An 18,571-nucleotide genomic window follows, 5' to 3' on the forward strand; every position below is an offset into this window, starting at 1 on the left:
AATCAGTACCTTCAGATGGTTGGTCTTCTCATACTGTGGTCGAGAACCCTAAGCAAAATGCAGACATAGCTGGCCCAAATCTTCTACCAGAGGACGCAGTGAATGCTACTCTAAAGCATCATGCCTTGGTAAGTACTCACGGCTGCCGTCAATGATTGTAGAAGTGGTTGGCAGAGAAACCTCCTGAAACTGTGGTGATACAATGGCCACGGGAGGCCGATTCTTACGAGGCTCTGCAAGAAAATGACCCAGAAGAAATTTTAAAAAGGGCCTTGAGCCTGACCTGTGGTGGTGCAGTGGGATAAAGTGTCGACTTGGAACACTGAGGTCGCCGGTTCGAAACCCTGGGCTTGCCTGGTCAAGGCACTTATGGGAGTTGACGCTTCCTGCTCCTCCCCCTTCTCTCTCTCTCTCTCTCTCTATCTCTCCCCTCTCTGAAAATTGAATAAAAGTCTTTTTTTTGTGTGTAGAATAATTAAAAGGCTTTATTGAGTACATGAATAAGTCTTTTAAAATAAATAAATAAATAAATTTTAAAAATAAATAAATAAAAGAAGGGCCTTGAAAATTATAGGAGGATCAGGCCATATCTAGGTAAATTATAAATGTCTCCATTACATAACTGGTGGGTGAAGCACATCAAATGCAAAAGTCACAAGACCAGGTTGGCATTCTAACACAAGACAGCTGGGAGTATTAAAGTCTCTTCCAAATCTGACTATTCCCAAGGCCACGCCCTGTGCATTCTTTCCTGCTCAGTGCTATCTAGGTCATGAAAGGTGCTACAGCAGCAAGTGACTGCTTTCTGGCAGGCTGGCCAGAGGTGGACAACAAAAAAGCTTTGTGCACTAAAAGCTTTGGCAAGCAAGCTATCCCTTGGCACAAGACTGTGTTGAGAAGATCATGGGTAATTTTCCAACCACCTATGAGCTGATTATGTGTGAGGTGACTAGGCCAGAGTGTTGAAAAGGCCACAGACCACTCTGGCCCACCTGAATGACTGTGAGCCCCATAGCCTTTTCTGTGAGAAATGATCAAATGGTCTTTATACTAAACACATTTTTAAGAAAGAGAAAGAATTACCTTGGCTACAGATTCAAGGAATTAAAAGAAAATCTATTACCAACAGAGACGGGAAACAGTATTTAGAATTTGTACCAATGTATGTGCCACTTGCCAACTTCCCCCAAATTTCTCTGAAAAGTAAAACAAGATACCTTGCTATCACACTGTAATCTACTGATCACTGAAAAAAGAATGACAGTTTGGGGTCCAAGGTTAAAGTGAACTGGCAGGGTTACAATGAGGAAGTCTGTGAGCAAAGGCCCACATTTCTGGAAAGAGATCAGAAAGGGCCAGCTACTTGGCTGGTTCTCCCACAGAGTTTCCTAGGCTCCTGGCTTTCTTGTGTTTCTTAATGACAACACATGGTCTTCTCTCAGCATGACCCACTTGGAGAAGTAGTTAGTCCTCAGGTAGATATGCTATTGCTCAGGCCACACTGCACCATGGGTCATGTGACTTAGGTTTCCCTGCCCGACAAAGTGTTCCAAATGGAACCTAACTATATACTTTGCCACCCTCACTTTTTGCTACGTTAAATTAGGAATTGCCCAAAAACCATATCACAAAAAAAGAATCAGAATTTAAAACCCCCAAAGTCATCTCTATCTTCTTGGGAATCCTGCAGAGGGAGCAATGAAGACACAGGGCTGAGAAACATACCTGGTTTTACTGTCACATTCACATAGCCTTCCCCATGGGAATTCTGACCAGCTACAATCACTTTGAATTCATAGAGGCCTGGAGTGAGCTGCGGAAAGTACAGATCTTATAGTCAACTGCAAAGAACTATAATACTTAAAATCACACATATGTGAACTCTCCCATGCTGCACTCTCCTCTTCTTGTACTGTTTGCAAAATGGAAAAAGTAAACTAGCTGAAGAGATTAAACAATGAATTATAAACTAAAAAAACATAGCTTTTAATGTGAATCTTATTACTAGCTGACTCTAGAACAACAGAAGGGATTTCAATATCTCTGTACTCCCATTTTCTTTTAAGAAGAACATTAAGGGCCCAACCATCCTATTTCACACAGTTATGAAATTAAAACAATCATCTCTGCAAAGAAAAATATTTTGTAGAAATACCAAATAGCTCCCAAATATCGGATTATTTCTCCCTCCTGATTTTCACTAACTGTATAAACATAATATAAAAGAAAAAGTAATCACCCAAAATCCCACTGTCCTAACAACACATCAATTAATCATATTTCTCTTATTTCCTCCCAATCCTTAACCATACAAAAAATAGTTTTAAACAGTTCACTCATTCAACACACACACTTATTGAGAACCAATTATGTACCAGCCATTGTCCTAGGCCAGGGACTGGAGATGAGTAAGACAGATCCCTGCCTTCCTATGTCAATGGTATTTAGGGTCTAGCTAAAATCAAAGTGCATGTCAAACATTTTATTGTTCTTTTTTCCCCATTCATTTAGCATGAACACTTTTGCAACTATAACAGTCTTTTTAATAGTCATTTTAATGGCTGCAGACTAGGAGATGAATAAATGTGCCATAATTCATGTAAGCATTCCACATTGCCGGCTATTTGAATTGTTTCCAAATTTTAACTATTATAACTAATATTATGATGACATCTTTTGGGCAAATGGATTTTTTTCTTTCTTTTGAATTATCTTCTTTGGGTAAACGCTAACTGACTGCATGTAGCATGTTTGACCACTTCCTTCTTCTCATAATGCTCTCCCTTTCTTCGCTTTCACTTCCCTGCCCACTCCTCACTTCCTTCAGTTTCCCCTTTCCTATAATGACAGTGTCCCCCAGGGTCCCAAACAAAACCCATTTATTTCTTCACTCTACACACTCCCTCTGGATGATCTCATCTATTACTATGGCTTCAACTGTCATCTCTTTGAGGTTGGTGTGCAAATGTGTAGACCTGTATATATCCTATCTCCAGCCCTTACCCCTTATTGGGAACCTGCACTCCTGTTTCACAGGAACCTCAAACTCACTCTGTCCAAAAATGAATTAATTAATCATCTGCAAACCTCCCCGCCAAACCTGTTCTTCTATCTGTGCTTCTCATTTCAGTGAATGTCACCACATTTGCACCAACATCCACCCAAGTGCTTAAGCCAAAGGCTAGAATTATCCTAGACTTCTCTTAAACACCTTCACCCAATTAATTGATCACCAAGTCTTATCAAGTCAACCTCCATAACATTTCTCCAACCCAATCACTCCTCTCCATTCACACTGCCCTCCCCTAAGCGTTTAACCACTCACCATAGCAATGTTAAAAGCATGGGTTGGGGGAGGTCTTTAGAGATAGAAAGTTCAAGTCTACCATTTAAACACTTTGTGAACTTTGGCCAAACCACTTTATTTTTCCAATTTTTAGTTTGTCATTTGTAAAATATATATTAGTATCTAAATCTCAGGGTTGTTATGAAGACGAAATGAAATAATTGCATAAAACAATTAGCACTGTTTCTAACATATTGTATGAGTTCAATAGGTGGTTTTCATTTTATGTATTTACTTTTCTTAAGCTATTATCACCTCACACCTACATTTGTCAATGGATTCCTCACTGGTCTCCCTAGCTTGAGTCTGACCTCCTCCAATCTATAGTCAGGGTGATCTTTCTAAACTGAAAATCTGAACATGTCTTTCTGTTGCTTAACACCTTTCAAAGCCTCCAGGTTCCCTCTGGGTCAGAGTTCAAGTCCTTACAAAGGCTCTGCAATCTGGCCTCTGCATCTCTCCAGCTTACTTGTGCTATTGCTCTTTTCACACCATAGGCTCTAGTCAGGTTGAAACACATATAATTCCCTTTTCCCCACATTTTCTAATACATGGCCCAGTGGACATATTACCTCCTCTGCCTACAGTATTATCATTCTACCTTTTACCTAGTAAGTCAATAACCTTTCATGACCCAATTAAGCAAACTCTAAGAAATCTACTCTAACTCTTGGGGTTTCAATACCCACCCTGCACTGACCTAGTACATTCCATGTTATAATTACCTGTTTCCAGTCAATATCACCTACTAGACTCTGTTGTCCTTGAATGCTAAGTTTCAATTAACTCACTGGTAAATCCCCAATGCCTGCTATATAACTAGTGTACAATAAACTGTGGAGGGAGGGAGGAAAGTTAACTGCTTGACCATGTAAATTTTCATGAATTTTAATAACTACACTGAGTCTCAAAAAAAGACTGAGCCAGCCTGACCTGTGGTGGCAGTGGATAAAGCATCAACCCGGAATGCTGAGGTTGCCGGTTCAAAACCCTGGGCTTGCCTGGTCAAGGCACATATGGGAGTTGATGCTTCCTGCTCCTCCCCCTGTTCTCTCTACCTCTTTCCTCTCTCTCTCTCTCTCTCTCTCCAATAAAAATGGATAAATAAAATCTTTTTAAAAAAAAAAAAAGATTGAGCCAGTTTACACAGCCAATTTACATGTGGCCACAAATAACCTAGCTTTTCTACCAAATTCTAAAATCCTTATGTTACCCTTAAAAGCTGCATTTGCAGCTATCACCAATATGTTTATACAGTCTTCTCATCATAAATGAAAATTTGAGAATTATATACTAACAAATATTGGATGTCAGTCAAAACTTTTGAAGGATTCACTTCTGAATCCTGCTGAAATATTGTTCCTGACCTAAATGTGGACAGAAAATTCTATATTATAAATTTTTAAAAATGTTCAGCACCTCGATCCCAGCCCTGCAAATGACAGGAGGCAAATTCACCTTGGACAGTTTGAGGAACTGCGAATATTTCCCTTCCATTTCTCCACTGTAGTCTTTAGGGTGAGTAATCAGCTGCCAGTCGTAGGTGTAGTTTTCTCCTATAGAAAGGCAGTTACAAAAATCATCAAAACACACACCTACACACAAAGAGGGCAGCCACACAGCCTGCCAATAACAAATCTCTTCTAAATCTTGACATGGCCTTAGTTTCTAAGATTTCACCCCAAAGCCTGTAGGGAAACCAAACATTCTGTGGAGAGAAATGGTCGATTCTGCTGACTCAGCTACAGTCAGGGCTTCCTCTACTTTCTCCCAGCTATGCTCAATCCTGCCCCACACCCAAAATACCACGTTTCTCATGGTGTGGCATCCCAATGAAAGTTCATGCCTACCAACCACTACAGATGAACTCATTGGGAGTAAAGGCCATTTTCTTGCAAAACTTCTTTTGCAACAAAGAACAGCAATAACTTCTAAATAACATGGTTCAAAAATAGCTTTTTACAGAGTGCGAACAATGCTCGTCTCACTGAGGTCATCATATCCTGGTGAGTTAAAAGAGCTTCATTCCTGCTGAGCTAAATAACACTCTGCAGAAGATGGTAGGGGATGGCCCACTTAAAACAGGCCCCACTGAAATTAATTAAGCTCAAATGAAGCATTCCATGGTCCTCATCTGTAGCTCAGACCATATGCCTAGGTAAGGGAAGGACAGAATGCCATTATCTAAATGGAATGCCTTCCCAGTAAAACCGGTCTTAAATTTGGGGGAACAAATGCATGTCTGGCTAGGGAAGAGTGGGATTGATAGAAAGATGTAGTTTAATTTACCATCCAAAAGTAAAAAATAAAATGAAACATAAAAAACCTGAAATGCTTAGTAGAGTATGGTCATCTTTTTCATATTTCACAAGTTCAATAATTAAAGTTATCACACAAAACCCAATTCCAACATAGCCTTCATCTTAAGACCAGATTTTCTTGTAAGCCTGCAGTACAGATCTATTACTTTTCCTTCCTCTCCAAAGCTCAAGTTTTCTTTTGGCCAGTTGTCAGCCCAGGCCACTCTCACAAATGGACACAGCAGTCAGGTGAGACTGCTTAGCTGGAGAGAAGCAGCAGTAGGACTGGTGCAAAGAGATGACATTTCTTCCCACTGTAACTGGACATTTTCTTCCACACAGAAAACAGATCCGCACTAGTTTTGGGAAGTGACAATTTCATAGTATCTAAGGCTAACAACACAAATTTCCAAAAAGGACAATATTCCTAGGACAGAGAAGCTCAGGGGATGAAATACACCCTACAGCCAGAAATTTACCCAAGGGCAGGATCAACTAAGTATGGGTCTGTTCCAGAGAATGCTGGTTTTAATAATTTAGAACAGTGGTTTAAACCGTGCCTCCAAACCCTGGAGGGATCCTGAGAGGTGCTTCAGGGGCTGCCACGGGAAATGAGGATAATGAAGAGCAGGCAGAGCTGGTCCTACCTCATTGTCCCCAACCTTTGAAAGTTTGAAACCACCCACTTCATGTATCTGATTAAAGATTGAACAACCTGGGGAATGGAGAGTTGAAAATAATCTGTTTCTGAACTGATGTGTTTTGGATTACTGACCTACAAGGTGATATTAACTGACAGAAATGTATGAGCACACAGGTTAGAAAACAGCCCAGCATATCTTTCACCAAAGAGTGGAAACAATGGCAGCTCAAGGCAGTTAGTTCTTTCCTCACCTCTGTCTTCAAAGACCACCAAATCCATTCACCTTAACTCACTACCAGAGAAGGAAAGGAAAAAGCTTCTCCAGGGAAAGGAGGAATGGGTTCACAAGGAAAACTCAATTTGAGGGCAGAAATATAGAACAGAGAGGGCATTTAGGTTTCAGAAAAGTGCTTTTTGCATAAAAATACTATTTGATATTAGGCCCAGAAAACAGATATATTCTATTGGAAATGTGTATACCCAAAATGGAAGAACCCTTTCCTGAATTGAGTATGGCATTCCACTTGACTAACCTCATAAATGATGGTAATATAGACCCAACGAAATCATTTTTCATCAAAGCATGCTTCACTTCATTTCATAGATAGTCTTAAGAGAATAGGTTTGTGATTATTAAGTCAAACTCTGGTATATTAACATATACTTCAAAGGTGAAAGAGATGCTCATATGACAAAAGTTTTCTTAAATAATGAATTAATCATCCCTTATTTTACATATTTTGTATATTTTAATTTTATATATTACATTAGGCCTGTCTTGTGTTTGTTTTGTTATTGAGGGGGGGAGGTAACAATTTTATAGTGGCAGTAGTCTTGAATAATTTCTCTACAAGTTCTGTATCTGCTACTTACTAGCTGTTTTGGCCAAAATAAAGAGGTCAACCTAAATTTCAGTTTCTTCCTCTTTTAAATGGGTGTATAATACAACCTACATTTAATGAACATCAGCTATATGCTAGACCAGGCATGGCCAACATACGGCCCGTGGGCTGTATCGGCCCGTGGAATGAGTTTATGCGGCCGTGATTAAATTTTTAATATTCTCCGCACGACGCACTGTGGAAATGAAATAAGTGGTACTTTTAAACCGTTATACATAAACTACGATATCTAACCATTGTACAACAATGAAAGTTAAAATCTCAGCTACTCAGAAGCGGAAGCGTCTTTGATTATTGGAAATCGAGATATTTAAGAAGAGAGTGATACACGGAAAAGAATTCCGTGTTTGACTAAATCTAGGGTTAACTTCCAATAATTGGTCGAATGGATTTGCGATACTTCTTTATTTTTAAAAAAATCCATTATAAAGATTTACAACTTCTGTACTCGTCTGTGCAATTTTTATAAGCAATTGAATAATGGAAAATATGGAAATTTTAAAAAGCTTGCCAAGGAATATTTAGTAATCTTCAGCTCAACTTGTATTTGTGAACAAACTTTTTCTTAATAAATCTAAATAAAAGTACAAGATCAAGATTGAATGATTTACATTTGAAGGTTGTGTTAAGAATAGCTACTACAAGTATAGAGCCAGATATTAAAAAAAAATAGGCGATGCAAAGCGCCTCAATACGTCACATTATTTTTTTTGTTAATTTGTTGTACTAAATTACTTACATTTATTCATAAACAAGTTACATAATAAAGTTTTGTTTACTTAAATGAATCATTTTTGTATTTAACATTTTAAAATTTTAATATTTCGTCCAGCCCGTGAAAAAAGTTTCCTTTCTAATCTGGCCCGGGGGCAAAAATTGTTGGCCACACCTGTGCTAGACACTGAAGCGGGTACCTTATATACCATTTCATTTTGCCCTTAAGGTAGCCTAATGATATAGAAATCATCTTGATTTTACTGAGAAAGAAACGAAAACTAAAAGAAGTTAAACAACTTGCTTAAAATCATTCAGCCAATGACTGGCTGAGTTGAGATTTGAACCCAGCTTGACATTAAAGCCTATGATCTCAAACTTTATATTATATTGCCTCTTGTATCACATAAATATTTATGCACGTGCATGCTCTCTTCTATTCCAACAGGATTGTTGCTATAAGTGAATGAGTTAAGGTATGTAGATATCATTATAAATTAAAACATTGCCCAAATGTAAGGAGATGTTTTACCTTTAAGTGGTTCTTGGAGAACATATGCATTTAACTGAACTTCATTCTTAGGGAGTGTTATCTGGACACTCTCTCCAGCAGATACCACCAGTTCCTTTATAACTGCAAACAAAGAAAATATACACGAGATAAGAAATGAGATCCAAACTATCTCATTTCTCTCTTTCCTTTTGCGGCCAAATTTCTTTTATAAACAGTATTCAGTTACTATCTTCATTTTCTCATTAATTATCCACTGTAATCACCTGAAATTTTATTCTGCTGCCACTTTTCCACTGAAAAGGATCTTTTGAGGTCATTAGCAAACTGCTTCTTAGCAAGTCTAATAGCTGTTTCTCAGCCCTCATCCTTCACCTCTGTGGTATCTAATATAGCTGACTGCCTCCATGTTAAAATTTTTGGTTATCATGACACCACATTATTCTACTTTTCTTCTTTTCTAAGTTTTTATTAACTATGATTGATCTTTAAGCTCTCTTTATAGAGAGCTCAAGACACAGAGTTCAACTCTGTTTCAAGGGTCATCTTCATGCTGATAAATAACTTTTATTTATTTACTTTTTTTTTGAGTGGAGGGGATACATCAACTGAGCTATTCCTAGTGCCTGAGGCCAACACTCAGACCAATTGAGCTATCCTCAGTGCCCAGAGCCAACACTCGAACCAATCGAACCACTGGCTGTGGGAGGAAAAAAGGGAGAGAAGGGGAGAGAAGCAGATGGTTGCTTCTCCTGTGTGCCCTGACCGGGAATCCAACCCTGGATGTCCATACACTGGGTCAATGATCTATCCACTGAGCCAACTGGCCAGGGCCAATTACTTTCTAAATAAAATACACACATGCCTGACCAGGCAGTGGCGCAGTGAATAGAGCATCGGACTAGGATGCAGAGGACCCAGGTTCGAGACCCCGAGGTTGCCAGCTTGAGCATGGGCTCATCTGGTTTGAGCAAAGCTCACCAGCTTGGACCCAACGTCGCTGGCTTGAGCAAGGGGTTACTCGGTCTGCTGTAGCTCCCCGGTCAGAGCACATATGAGAAAGCAATCAATGAACAACTACGGTGTCACAACAAAAAACTGATGATTGATGCTTCTCATCTCTCTTCATTCCTGTCTGTCTGTCCCTATCTATCCCTCTCTTTGACTCTCTCTGTCTCTGTAAAAAAAAAATAAAAAAATTAAAAATAAAATAAAATAAAATAAAATACACACATGAAGTTCCTAGAAGAGGCAAGTACAGATCATAAAGCCAGCCTTAATTTCCATTTCAACTGCTATAACCATAGACTTAGATTATTCCAAGAATCTTCATTGTTCTTCCCTGTTAGCTCTCCCCACTCTAATCCATTCTGTCTTCCAAAACACCCACCATCATTAATTTTTCTAAAGTACTCACCCACCATGTTACTCTCCTATTCAAGACCCCCCCAAACACACCATGTTTAAGTCCAAACTCATAACCTGGTATTAGAGAACCATTATCATCTGATCAAACCATCTCATTCTTCCTACCCAATTCTGCCTCTAATTATATTCATTTTCCCTCTTGTGTTCCCCACTGAAGTCTATGCTTGGGGATTTGGCTAAAGCTATTTCCTTCAATTGGAATTTGAGCTTTCTTCATTCTAAATACAGTACTTTGTTTTTAATTCAAAGCCACTCTTCTCTCCAAGAAATCTTCCTGGACCATTTCAGATCAAACTTTACTTCTTGAACTACTTTGACATTTTTGGAACACCACATCAGCTAATAGCTATATATTGTCTTTATACTATTCACTAGCTATTTCATACATGTTAGGGCTTCTCAACCCTTGGCACTTGGGGCTAGTTCTTTGTTGTGGAGAAAATTGTGCTGTGTACTCTAAGATGTTTAGCAGGATCCCTGGCCTCTACCTATTAGATGTTAGCAGCACCCCTCCTCCATAGTTATAACAACAAAAAATGTTCGCAGGTTGTTGAGAAACACTGATTATATAAATCTTATTTCTCTGACAATAATTGTTCATTTGGTATGAGACCTTGGGACCAGAGAGAGAGCTTAAAGCAAACAACTGTCTAGTCCACCTACATTTCAAGCCTGGAGGCGAGAAAGCTTCCTAGGCAAATGTGAAATTTGATGTTTGTCTGCCTAAGAACTCTGAATGTACTTGGGGAGAAACAAAACCATCTATTATGGAAGCTTCACCATTTAGACACCCCAGGAGGTGGAATAAGAATTCTCTGAAGTGACTTTCAAAAAGAAAAAGGAAAAGAAAAGAAAGAAAGAAACCATTATACTCAGAGAAAGTATAATGGACAAAAATGCAGTATAGCCCAAACCTTCCACAATTTCACAAAAAATTAGACATTTTCTCTGAATAAAACAGTTACTTTAGTGCCAACAGAATTGAAACCCTAAAATTTCATGTTACATTACCACTAAAATAAAGATCCTTGGAAATTAAAATTTGGCAAAAATAATTTTCACTGGCTTTGCTTTATCCTGTTGACTTTTTTAGGGGTTTCCTTGATTAACCATTTCCTCCTAATAACTTACAACAATACTCATGAAGCACAAACTTGTTAAGGCAACATTCTATGTATAAATCTCCTTCCTATGGGTTACTTTAAAAAATAAAGATGCTGGGCCTGACCAGGTAGTGGAACAGTGGACAGAGCATTGACCTGGGACGATGAGGACCCAGGTTTGAAGCTCTAAGGTCAGTAGCTTGAGTACAAGCTCATCTGGCTTGAGCCCAAGGTCGCTGGCTTGAGCAAGGGATCACTGTCTCAGCTGGAGCCCCACAGTCAAGGCACATATGAGAAAGCAATCAATGAACAACTAAGATGCCGCAATGAAGAGTTGATCCTTCTCATCTCTCTCCCTTCCTGTCTGTCCCTTTCTGTCTTTCTCTCTCTTGCTAAAAAAAATTAAAATAAAAAAATAAAGATGCTGTTAAAATCAGAGAGATAAATATCTGACCTACAATCAACCATTCAGAAGGCAAATAGGTGCACAGATCGAACCCTGGCCTCTTGTTTGCTTGATTCCTTGAACATCACTTAATTGAATCATTTGCCTTGCAGGCACAGAGGAATCTGGCTCTGGGAAAATGAGCCTTATAAATTCCCATAGACTAACTAGGGCCTGTTGATAAAAGGATTGAGAGCCCCAAATCCTATGATTACAGGGACAGGGACAGTTACACTATTATTTTTTCTCTAACCTGCAGAATTAAAAGGCATGCCTCCCTCCTTTCTTTCCACTAAAAGGAACATTTTGATCAACTGTTCTACTTTTCCATCCTATCTCCATGGGCAGAAGCAAAGGTCCTCACCTGGATATGGTGTTGAGGTGCTTTGGAAAGAGGTGTGGAGAGTGGGGGTAGCATAACTGTAGGAGGGAGTCACTGGCAGAGGGAGAGCAATCTGAATATTCCCAGAGCTTTTTGCTTGCTGAGTGCTAGGCGTAGGACCCAGATCCTCTGACGTCTCAAGTTGGACTGATACCTTCTTTGACCAACCAGGAATCTCCCCAGCCAGATCTGTGGTTAGGGGATTGGAAATTGTAACTGCCTTGTGGACCTAAAGAAATGCAAAAATTCAATTGAGTAGGCAAAAGTTATACGGCCTGTTTTTTAGGTTATGTCTTATGAAATAATTGCACATTAAAATTTTTTAATGCAAAACTGTCTACAATATTGAAGAAACTAATCTCACCACCTAAATTGGTATGAAAATGTTGATATAAATCTTCCCAGTCTTTTTTTCTATGCACAGAGTTTTGCTTCAAACAAAATAATAATCATACTATGTACAGTATTTTTATCTTCTTTTCCCACTTAACATTTATATTTAATCTTTCTACAAATACTTATTTAAGCACCCATTATGGAATAGGTCTTCTGGATCCAAAATATAAATAAAACAATCACTGTGTTCAAAAGTATACCATCCAGAGAGAGAGAACTTAAAACATAGTAAGAAAACATGGTAAACATGTCCATAAAAGTTATGATGAATCAAAGAAACAGAATCTGAGAGTATTTAGCTACTCTTTCAGTGAAAGGAAGCATGTGAAGAAGGATGGTTTAAATAAAGGTTTTCTGAAGAGGGAGAGTCCCAAGCTGAGTTTTAAAGGGTAAAACAGTTGTTTGCTAGACAAAAAGCTGCAGTGAGAGATACATATAGGCACAAGAAATTATTTTAACATGGCATGTGTTGGGAACTGAGAGTCAAGCAAAGTGAGAGGCAAGAAGTAACAGAGGGGCCCTGGCCGGTTGGCTCAGTGGTAGAGCGTCAGCCTCGCGTGCAGGAGTCCCGGGTTCAATTCCCAGCCAGGGCACACAGGAGAGGCGCTCATCTGCTTCTCCACCCCTTCCCATCTCCTTCCTCTCTGTCTCTCTCTTCCTCTCCTGCAGCCAAGGCTCCATTGGAGCAAAGTTGGCCTGGGCGCTGAGGATGGCTCTGTGGACTCTGCCTCAGGCGCTAGAATGGCTCTGGTTGCAACAGAGCGACGCCCCAGATGGGCATGCCTGGTGGATCCCGGTCGGGCGCATGTGGGAGTCTATCTGACTGCCTCCCCATTTCCAACTTCAGAAAAATACAAAAAAGAAAAGTAACAGAGGGTGAGCTGGAGAGATAGTCAAGGGCTAAAGAAGAAAGTATATGCTACTTTTAAGTAGCCAGTTAATGGTGAGCTATTAAAAGGTTGTATGCTAGGAAGTGACACGGTCAGGTTTCTATTTTAAATGAATCATTCAGGTTATGCCTAGTTGTATGGGTTTGAAGAAGACAACAGCAGGAATACCATTTAGAAGGGTAGTGTGTTCATCCAAATGAGAAACAAATGTGGTGGTATAATTTTTTTAAAAAATCAAGTTAACTGAAGTATAATTTATATAAAATTAGCTGCACACATTTAAAGTGTACAGGTTGCCTGACCTGTAACCTGGAATGCTGAGATTGCTGGTTTGAAACCCCAGGCTTGCCAAGTCAAGGTACATAAGAGAAGCAACTATGAGTTGATGCTTTCTGCTCTTCCCCTCCTTTCTCTCTCTCCTCTCTCTGTCTCCCTCTCTCTAAAAATCAATAAATAAAATTTTTCCAAAAAAAAGTGTACAGGTCAATGAGTTTTGATAAGTGTATATACTCATGTAACCGTACTCAAGAGAGAGAATATTTCTATCAACCCCAAAAGTTGGTTAGAAGTACTTACTGCTAGTATATATAAGTATCTTGTACTTTATAAGAAACTGTGAACTCTTATCCAAAGTGGCTGTACCATTTTGCATTTCCACCAAAAATGTATGAGAGCTCCAGCTGCTCCACAACTTTGCCAATACTACTTGGTATTCATCTTTAATTTTTTGTCATTCTAACGGTATCTCGTTGTGATTTAATTTGCATTTTCCTAATGACTAATGAAGCTAAACATCTTTTCATGGTGTTTATTGGCCAGTCATATATTCTCTTTGGTTAAGTTTATTCAAATCTTTGTTCATTTTTTTTTTCAACTTAAGGTATAACTGACATGCAAAAAACTGATATTTAAAGTCTACAATTAGGTAAATTTTCATATATGTGTATACCTATGAAACCATCACTATATAATCAAGAAAATGAACATACCCACCACGTCCAAAGATTCCTTATGCTCCTTTATAATCCCTCCTCCTCCCACTCACAAGCAACCACTGCTCTGCTTCCTGTCACTATAGATTAGTTCGCATTTCCTAGAATTTTATGTAAATGGAATCACAGCCCTGGCTGGTAGCTCAGTTGATAGAGCATTGGACATCCTAAGTTTGATTACTGGTCAGGGCACACAAGAAAAGTGACCATCTGCTTCTCTCACCCTCCCTCTCACTCTTCCCCTCCCGCAGCCAGTGGTTTAATTGGTTTGAGCATGGCCCCTGGCACTGAAGATAGCTCTGTTAGTCCAAGCAGTCAGCCTCAGGCACTAAAAATAGCTTGGCTGATTCAAGCATTGGCCCAGATGGGGTTCCCAGATGGATCCTGATTTGGGTGCATACGGGAGTCTAGCTCACTATTTCCCCTCTTCTCACTTGGAAAAGGAAAAAATAAATAAAATAAAATAAATAAAAGTAAGTGGAATCATACAGTATATACTCCATTTTTTTTAGTCTGCCTTCTTTTCACTCAGCAAAATCATATTTTTATTCATCTGCATTGCTCTATGTATTAATCATTCTTTTCTTATGATTGCTGAATAGCATTCTGATTCATTCTGGAGAATGAACACTGGAGTAGATTCCAGTTTTTGGCTACTACAAACTGAGCTGTTATAAATATTCCTCTACACATCATTGTGTGGCCATATCCTTTCATTTTTCTGGAATAAATACCCATGAGTAGCATACCTGGTCATATGAAAGATGTATCTTTAGGTTTTTTAAAAAACTGCCAGTTTTCCAAAGTTGTTCATCACTATATACTCCTACCTCCAGTGTGCGCATTCCAGCTGTTCTTCAACCTTATCAGAATTTGGTGTAAGAAGTCTTTTTTTTTTTTTTTTTTGTATTTTTCCTCAAGTGAGAAGCAGGAGGCAAAGAGACAGACTCCTGCATGTGCCCAACCAGGATCCACCCAGCAAGCCCAACAGGGGGCGATGCTCTGCCCATCTGGGCCATTGCTCCATTGCAATCGGAGCCATTCTAGCGCCTGAGGAGGAGGTCATGGAGCCGTCCTCAGCACCTGGGCCCACCTTGCTCCAATGGAGCCTTGGTATGGGAGAGAAAGAGAGAGATAGAGAGGAAGGAGAGGGGGAAGGGTGGAGAAGCAGATGGGCACTTCTCAGGTGTGCCCTGGCTGGGAATCGGTCCCGGGACATCCACATGCTGGACCAATGTTCTACCACTGAGCCAACTAGCCAGGGCCAAGAAGTCTTTTTAATTGTAGCCATTATTGAGGTATACAGTGGCATCTTACTGTGGTTTTAATTTGCATTTTCCTAATGATTAATGATGTTGAGCATCTTTTCATGTACTTTTTTAGACATCTATGTGACTTCTTTGCTGGATAATCTGTTCATATTATTGTTTTCTAATTGAGTTACAAGAGCTCTTTATATATTCCACAAATAAAGCCTGACCTGTGGTGGCGCAGTGGATAAAGCATTGACCTGGAAATGCTGAGGTTGCCGGTTCAAAACCCTGGCTTGCCTGGTCAAGGCACATATGGGAGTTGATGCTTCCAGCTCCTCCCCCCTTTTCTTTCTCTGCCTCTCTCTCCTCTCTCTCCCTCTCTCTCTCCTCTCTAAAAATGAATAAATTAAAATATATATATTCCACAAATAAATCATTTGTTAGGTTTTAATTTACAAATATAGTATGTTTCCCAAGTCTGTAGCTTGACTTTTCATTTACCTTGATAGTGTCTTTTAAATAGCAAAAGCTTGTAGTTTAGATGAGCTCCAGTTTATCAATTTTTCTTTTATGTTTCATGCTTTTAGTGGCTTGTTAATTCAAAATCACAAGTGTTCTGTGTTTTCTCCTACAAGTTTTTTAGTTTTAGCTCTTAAATTTAGGTCTATGATCCATTTTGAGCTAATTTTTATGTATGGTGTGAGGTAAAGATCAAGGTTCATGTTTTTCCTTATCACTATCCAATTATTCCAACACCATTTATTGAAAACAGTATCCTTTCCCCACAGCCACATCAACTGACCATATTTGTGTGAGTCTATTTCTAGACTCTATTGTTTCATTAATTTAGTCTATTTTTATACCAATACCACTGCTTTGATTACTGTAGTTTTATAGTAGTCTTAAAGTTAGATAGCTTAAGTCTTCCAATTTTGTTGTTCACTTTCAAAATTGTTTTGATCATTCTAAGTCCCAATCCATGAAAATGGCTGTATTAGTTTCCTAGGGCTGCCATAACAAATTACCACAAACTTGGTGACTTAAAACAATGAAAATTGATTATCTCACAGTTCTAAAGGCCAGAATACAAAATTAAGGCATTGGTATGGCCACATTTTCTCTGAAGACTTTTGGACAGAATCCTTCCGTGCCTCTTCTAGCTCCCAGAGGCATTAGCATTCCTTGGCTTCTAGCAACATAACTCCAATCTCTGTCTCCACGTTCACCTTCTTTCTTATGTCTCTGTGGGTTCAGATCTCCCTCTCCTTTTTTTTTGTAAAGATACCAGTCGTTGCATTTATGCCCACCTTAAAATGATTTCATCTCAAGATCCTTATATAATTATACCTGCAAAGACCCTATTCCCAAATAAGACCATATGCTGAAGTTCCAGGTGGACAATATTTGGGAAGCTGTACACTATTCAACCTATTACAATGGTATCTCTCTCCATTTACTTAGTTCTTTATTGTCTCTCAGCAATGTTTTAAAATTTTCTATATATAGCTTTTGCACATATTTTGTTACATTTATCCCTAAGTATTTCATGTTTTTGGTTGTTATAATACATTTTAAAACTTTAATTCCCAATTAGTCTTTGCTAATATATAAACACAACTAATTTTTGTATATTGATCTTATATCCTGCAACTTGCCAAACTCACTTAATAACTCCAGTGGTGGCATGATCTGTGGTAGCACACTGGATAAAGAAAGCATTAACTTGGAATGCTGAGGTTGCCAGTTCAAAACCCTGGGCTTGCTTGGTCAAGGCACATATAGGAGTTGATGCTTCCTGCTCCTCCCTCCTTCTCTTTCTTTTTCTCTCTCTCTCTCTTCACTAAAATAAAAGTAAATAAAAATTAAAAAAAAATTTTTTTAATAAAGTTAAACTCGGCGGCTTTTATGTACATCCCTTGGAATTTTCTATGTGCGTGATTATATGAATAAAGGCAGTTTTGCTTCTTCAGTTCCAATTTGTATTCCTTTAATTTTCTTGCATTATCACATTACCTAGGACCTCCTGTATAATGCTGAATAAAAGTTATCAGAGGCCCTGGCCGGATGGCTCAGTGGTAGAGCGTCGGCCTGGCATGCAGGAGTCCCGAGTTTGATTCCCGGCCAGGGCACACAGGAGAAGCGCCCATCTGCTTCTCCACCCCTCCTCCTCTCCTTCCTTTCTGTCTCTCTCTTCCCTTCCCGCAGCCAAGGCTCCTTTGGAGCAAAGTTGGCCGGGGTGCTGAGGATGGCTCTATGGCCTCTGCCCCAGGCGCTAGAATGCCTCTGGTTGCAACAGAGCAACGCCCCAGATGGGCAGAGTATTGCCCCCTGGTGGGTATGCCGGGTGGATCCCAGTCGGGCACATGCAGGAGTCTGTCTGACTGCCTCCCCGTTTTCAACTTCAGAAAAAAACAAAAACAAAAACAAAAGTTATTAGAGCTGTTCTTTGTTGTGTAATTGTCATCTCATTATTCTTTAAATCTTTGACCATAGATTCCTTTAATTTTAAGCATATTTTTAATAGCTGCTTTGAAATATTTGCTAAATCTAACAGATGTGTACACTCAGAATTCAATTCTGTTGATTATATTTCTGTTGAGTATGGGTCAAAGTTTCCTGGTGCTTTTTTTTTTTAATTTTTTAAATTCATTTCAGAGAGAAGATGAAGAAAGAGAGAGAGAGAAGGGGAGAGGAGCAGGAAGCATCAACTTCCATATGTGCCTTGTCCAGGCAAGCCCGGGGTTTTGAACCAGCAACTTCAGTGGTCCTTGTTGATGCTTTATCCACTGCGCCACCACAAGTCAGGCTCCTGATACTTTTTTGCATGTCTGACATCTGGTTGAAAACTGGAACTTTTAGATAATATATTGTAGCAACTCTAGATTTTTATTTACTTTTCAGAAGGGCTGTTGTTTTTAATAACTTCCCAGTACTTAAACTAAAGAATCTCTCTCCCTCTCCCTCTTTCTCTCTCTCTTTCACACACACACAGTATGTTCCCATTGATGTCTATGCTGCTTTCTGCCAACCCATCTGTGTATTACTCAAGGAATATATTCAAAATTTCAGCCAATTCCTAAATTGCCCCTGATTTCTAGTTTTTACCAGGATTTCTTGGGTCTCTCACACATGCAGATAGTTTCTCAGGTAAGGCTATGTGAAGAGCTTATCTTAGCCCTTCTATGACTCCCTTACTTTTAGGATCTTCTCATTAAGTTTCTTTTTTTTTTTTTGTATTTTTCTGAAGTTGGAAATGGGGAGGCAGT

The 18,571-nt window shown here is 39.1% G+C and overlaps 1 protein-coding gene and 1 non-coding gene across 6 annotated transcripts in view; one reads left to right on the top strand and one right to left on the bottom strand.

Moving 5' to 3' along the window:
- Nucleotides 1-18,571, bottom strand: part of KIAA0319L (KIAA0319 like) — a 105,030-nt gene that overhangs the window by 31,497 nt on the left and 54,962 nt on the right. For all 5 annotated transcript variants that reach the window (XM_066375830.1, XM_066375833.1, XM_066375831.1 and 2 more), the window contains exons 4-8: nucleotides 11,757-12,003; nucleotides 8,438-8,539; nucleotides 4,805-4,902; nucleotides 1,726-1,813; nucleotides 141-233 (exon numbers count right to left, since the gene is read on the bottom strand). In XM_066375830.1, the coding sequence (XP_066231927.1) occupies nucleotides 141-233; nucleotides 1,726-1,813; nucleotides 4,805-4,902; nucleotides 8,438-8,539; nucleotides 11,757-12,003 (628 nt within the window). The remainder of the gene's footprint in view (nucleotides 1-140; nucleotides 234-1,725; nucleotides 1,814-4,804; nucleotides 4,903-8,437; nucleotides 8,540-11,756; nucleotides 12,004-18,571) is intronic.
- TRNAA-CGC (transfer RNA alanine (anticodon CGC)) lies at nucleotides 12,688-12,763 on the top strand. The gene has a single exon. It is a non-coding gene; the product is annotated as a tRNA-Ala (tRNA).

The sequence above is a fragment of the Saccopteryx leptura genome, chromosome 3, assembly GCF_036850995.1.
Source record: "Saccopteryx leptura isolate mSacLep1 chromosome 3, mSacLep1_pri_phased_curated, whole genome shotgun sequence".
NCBI lineage: Eukaryota > Metazoa > Chordata > Mammalia > Chiroptera > Emballonuridae > Saccopteryx > Saccopteryx leptura.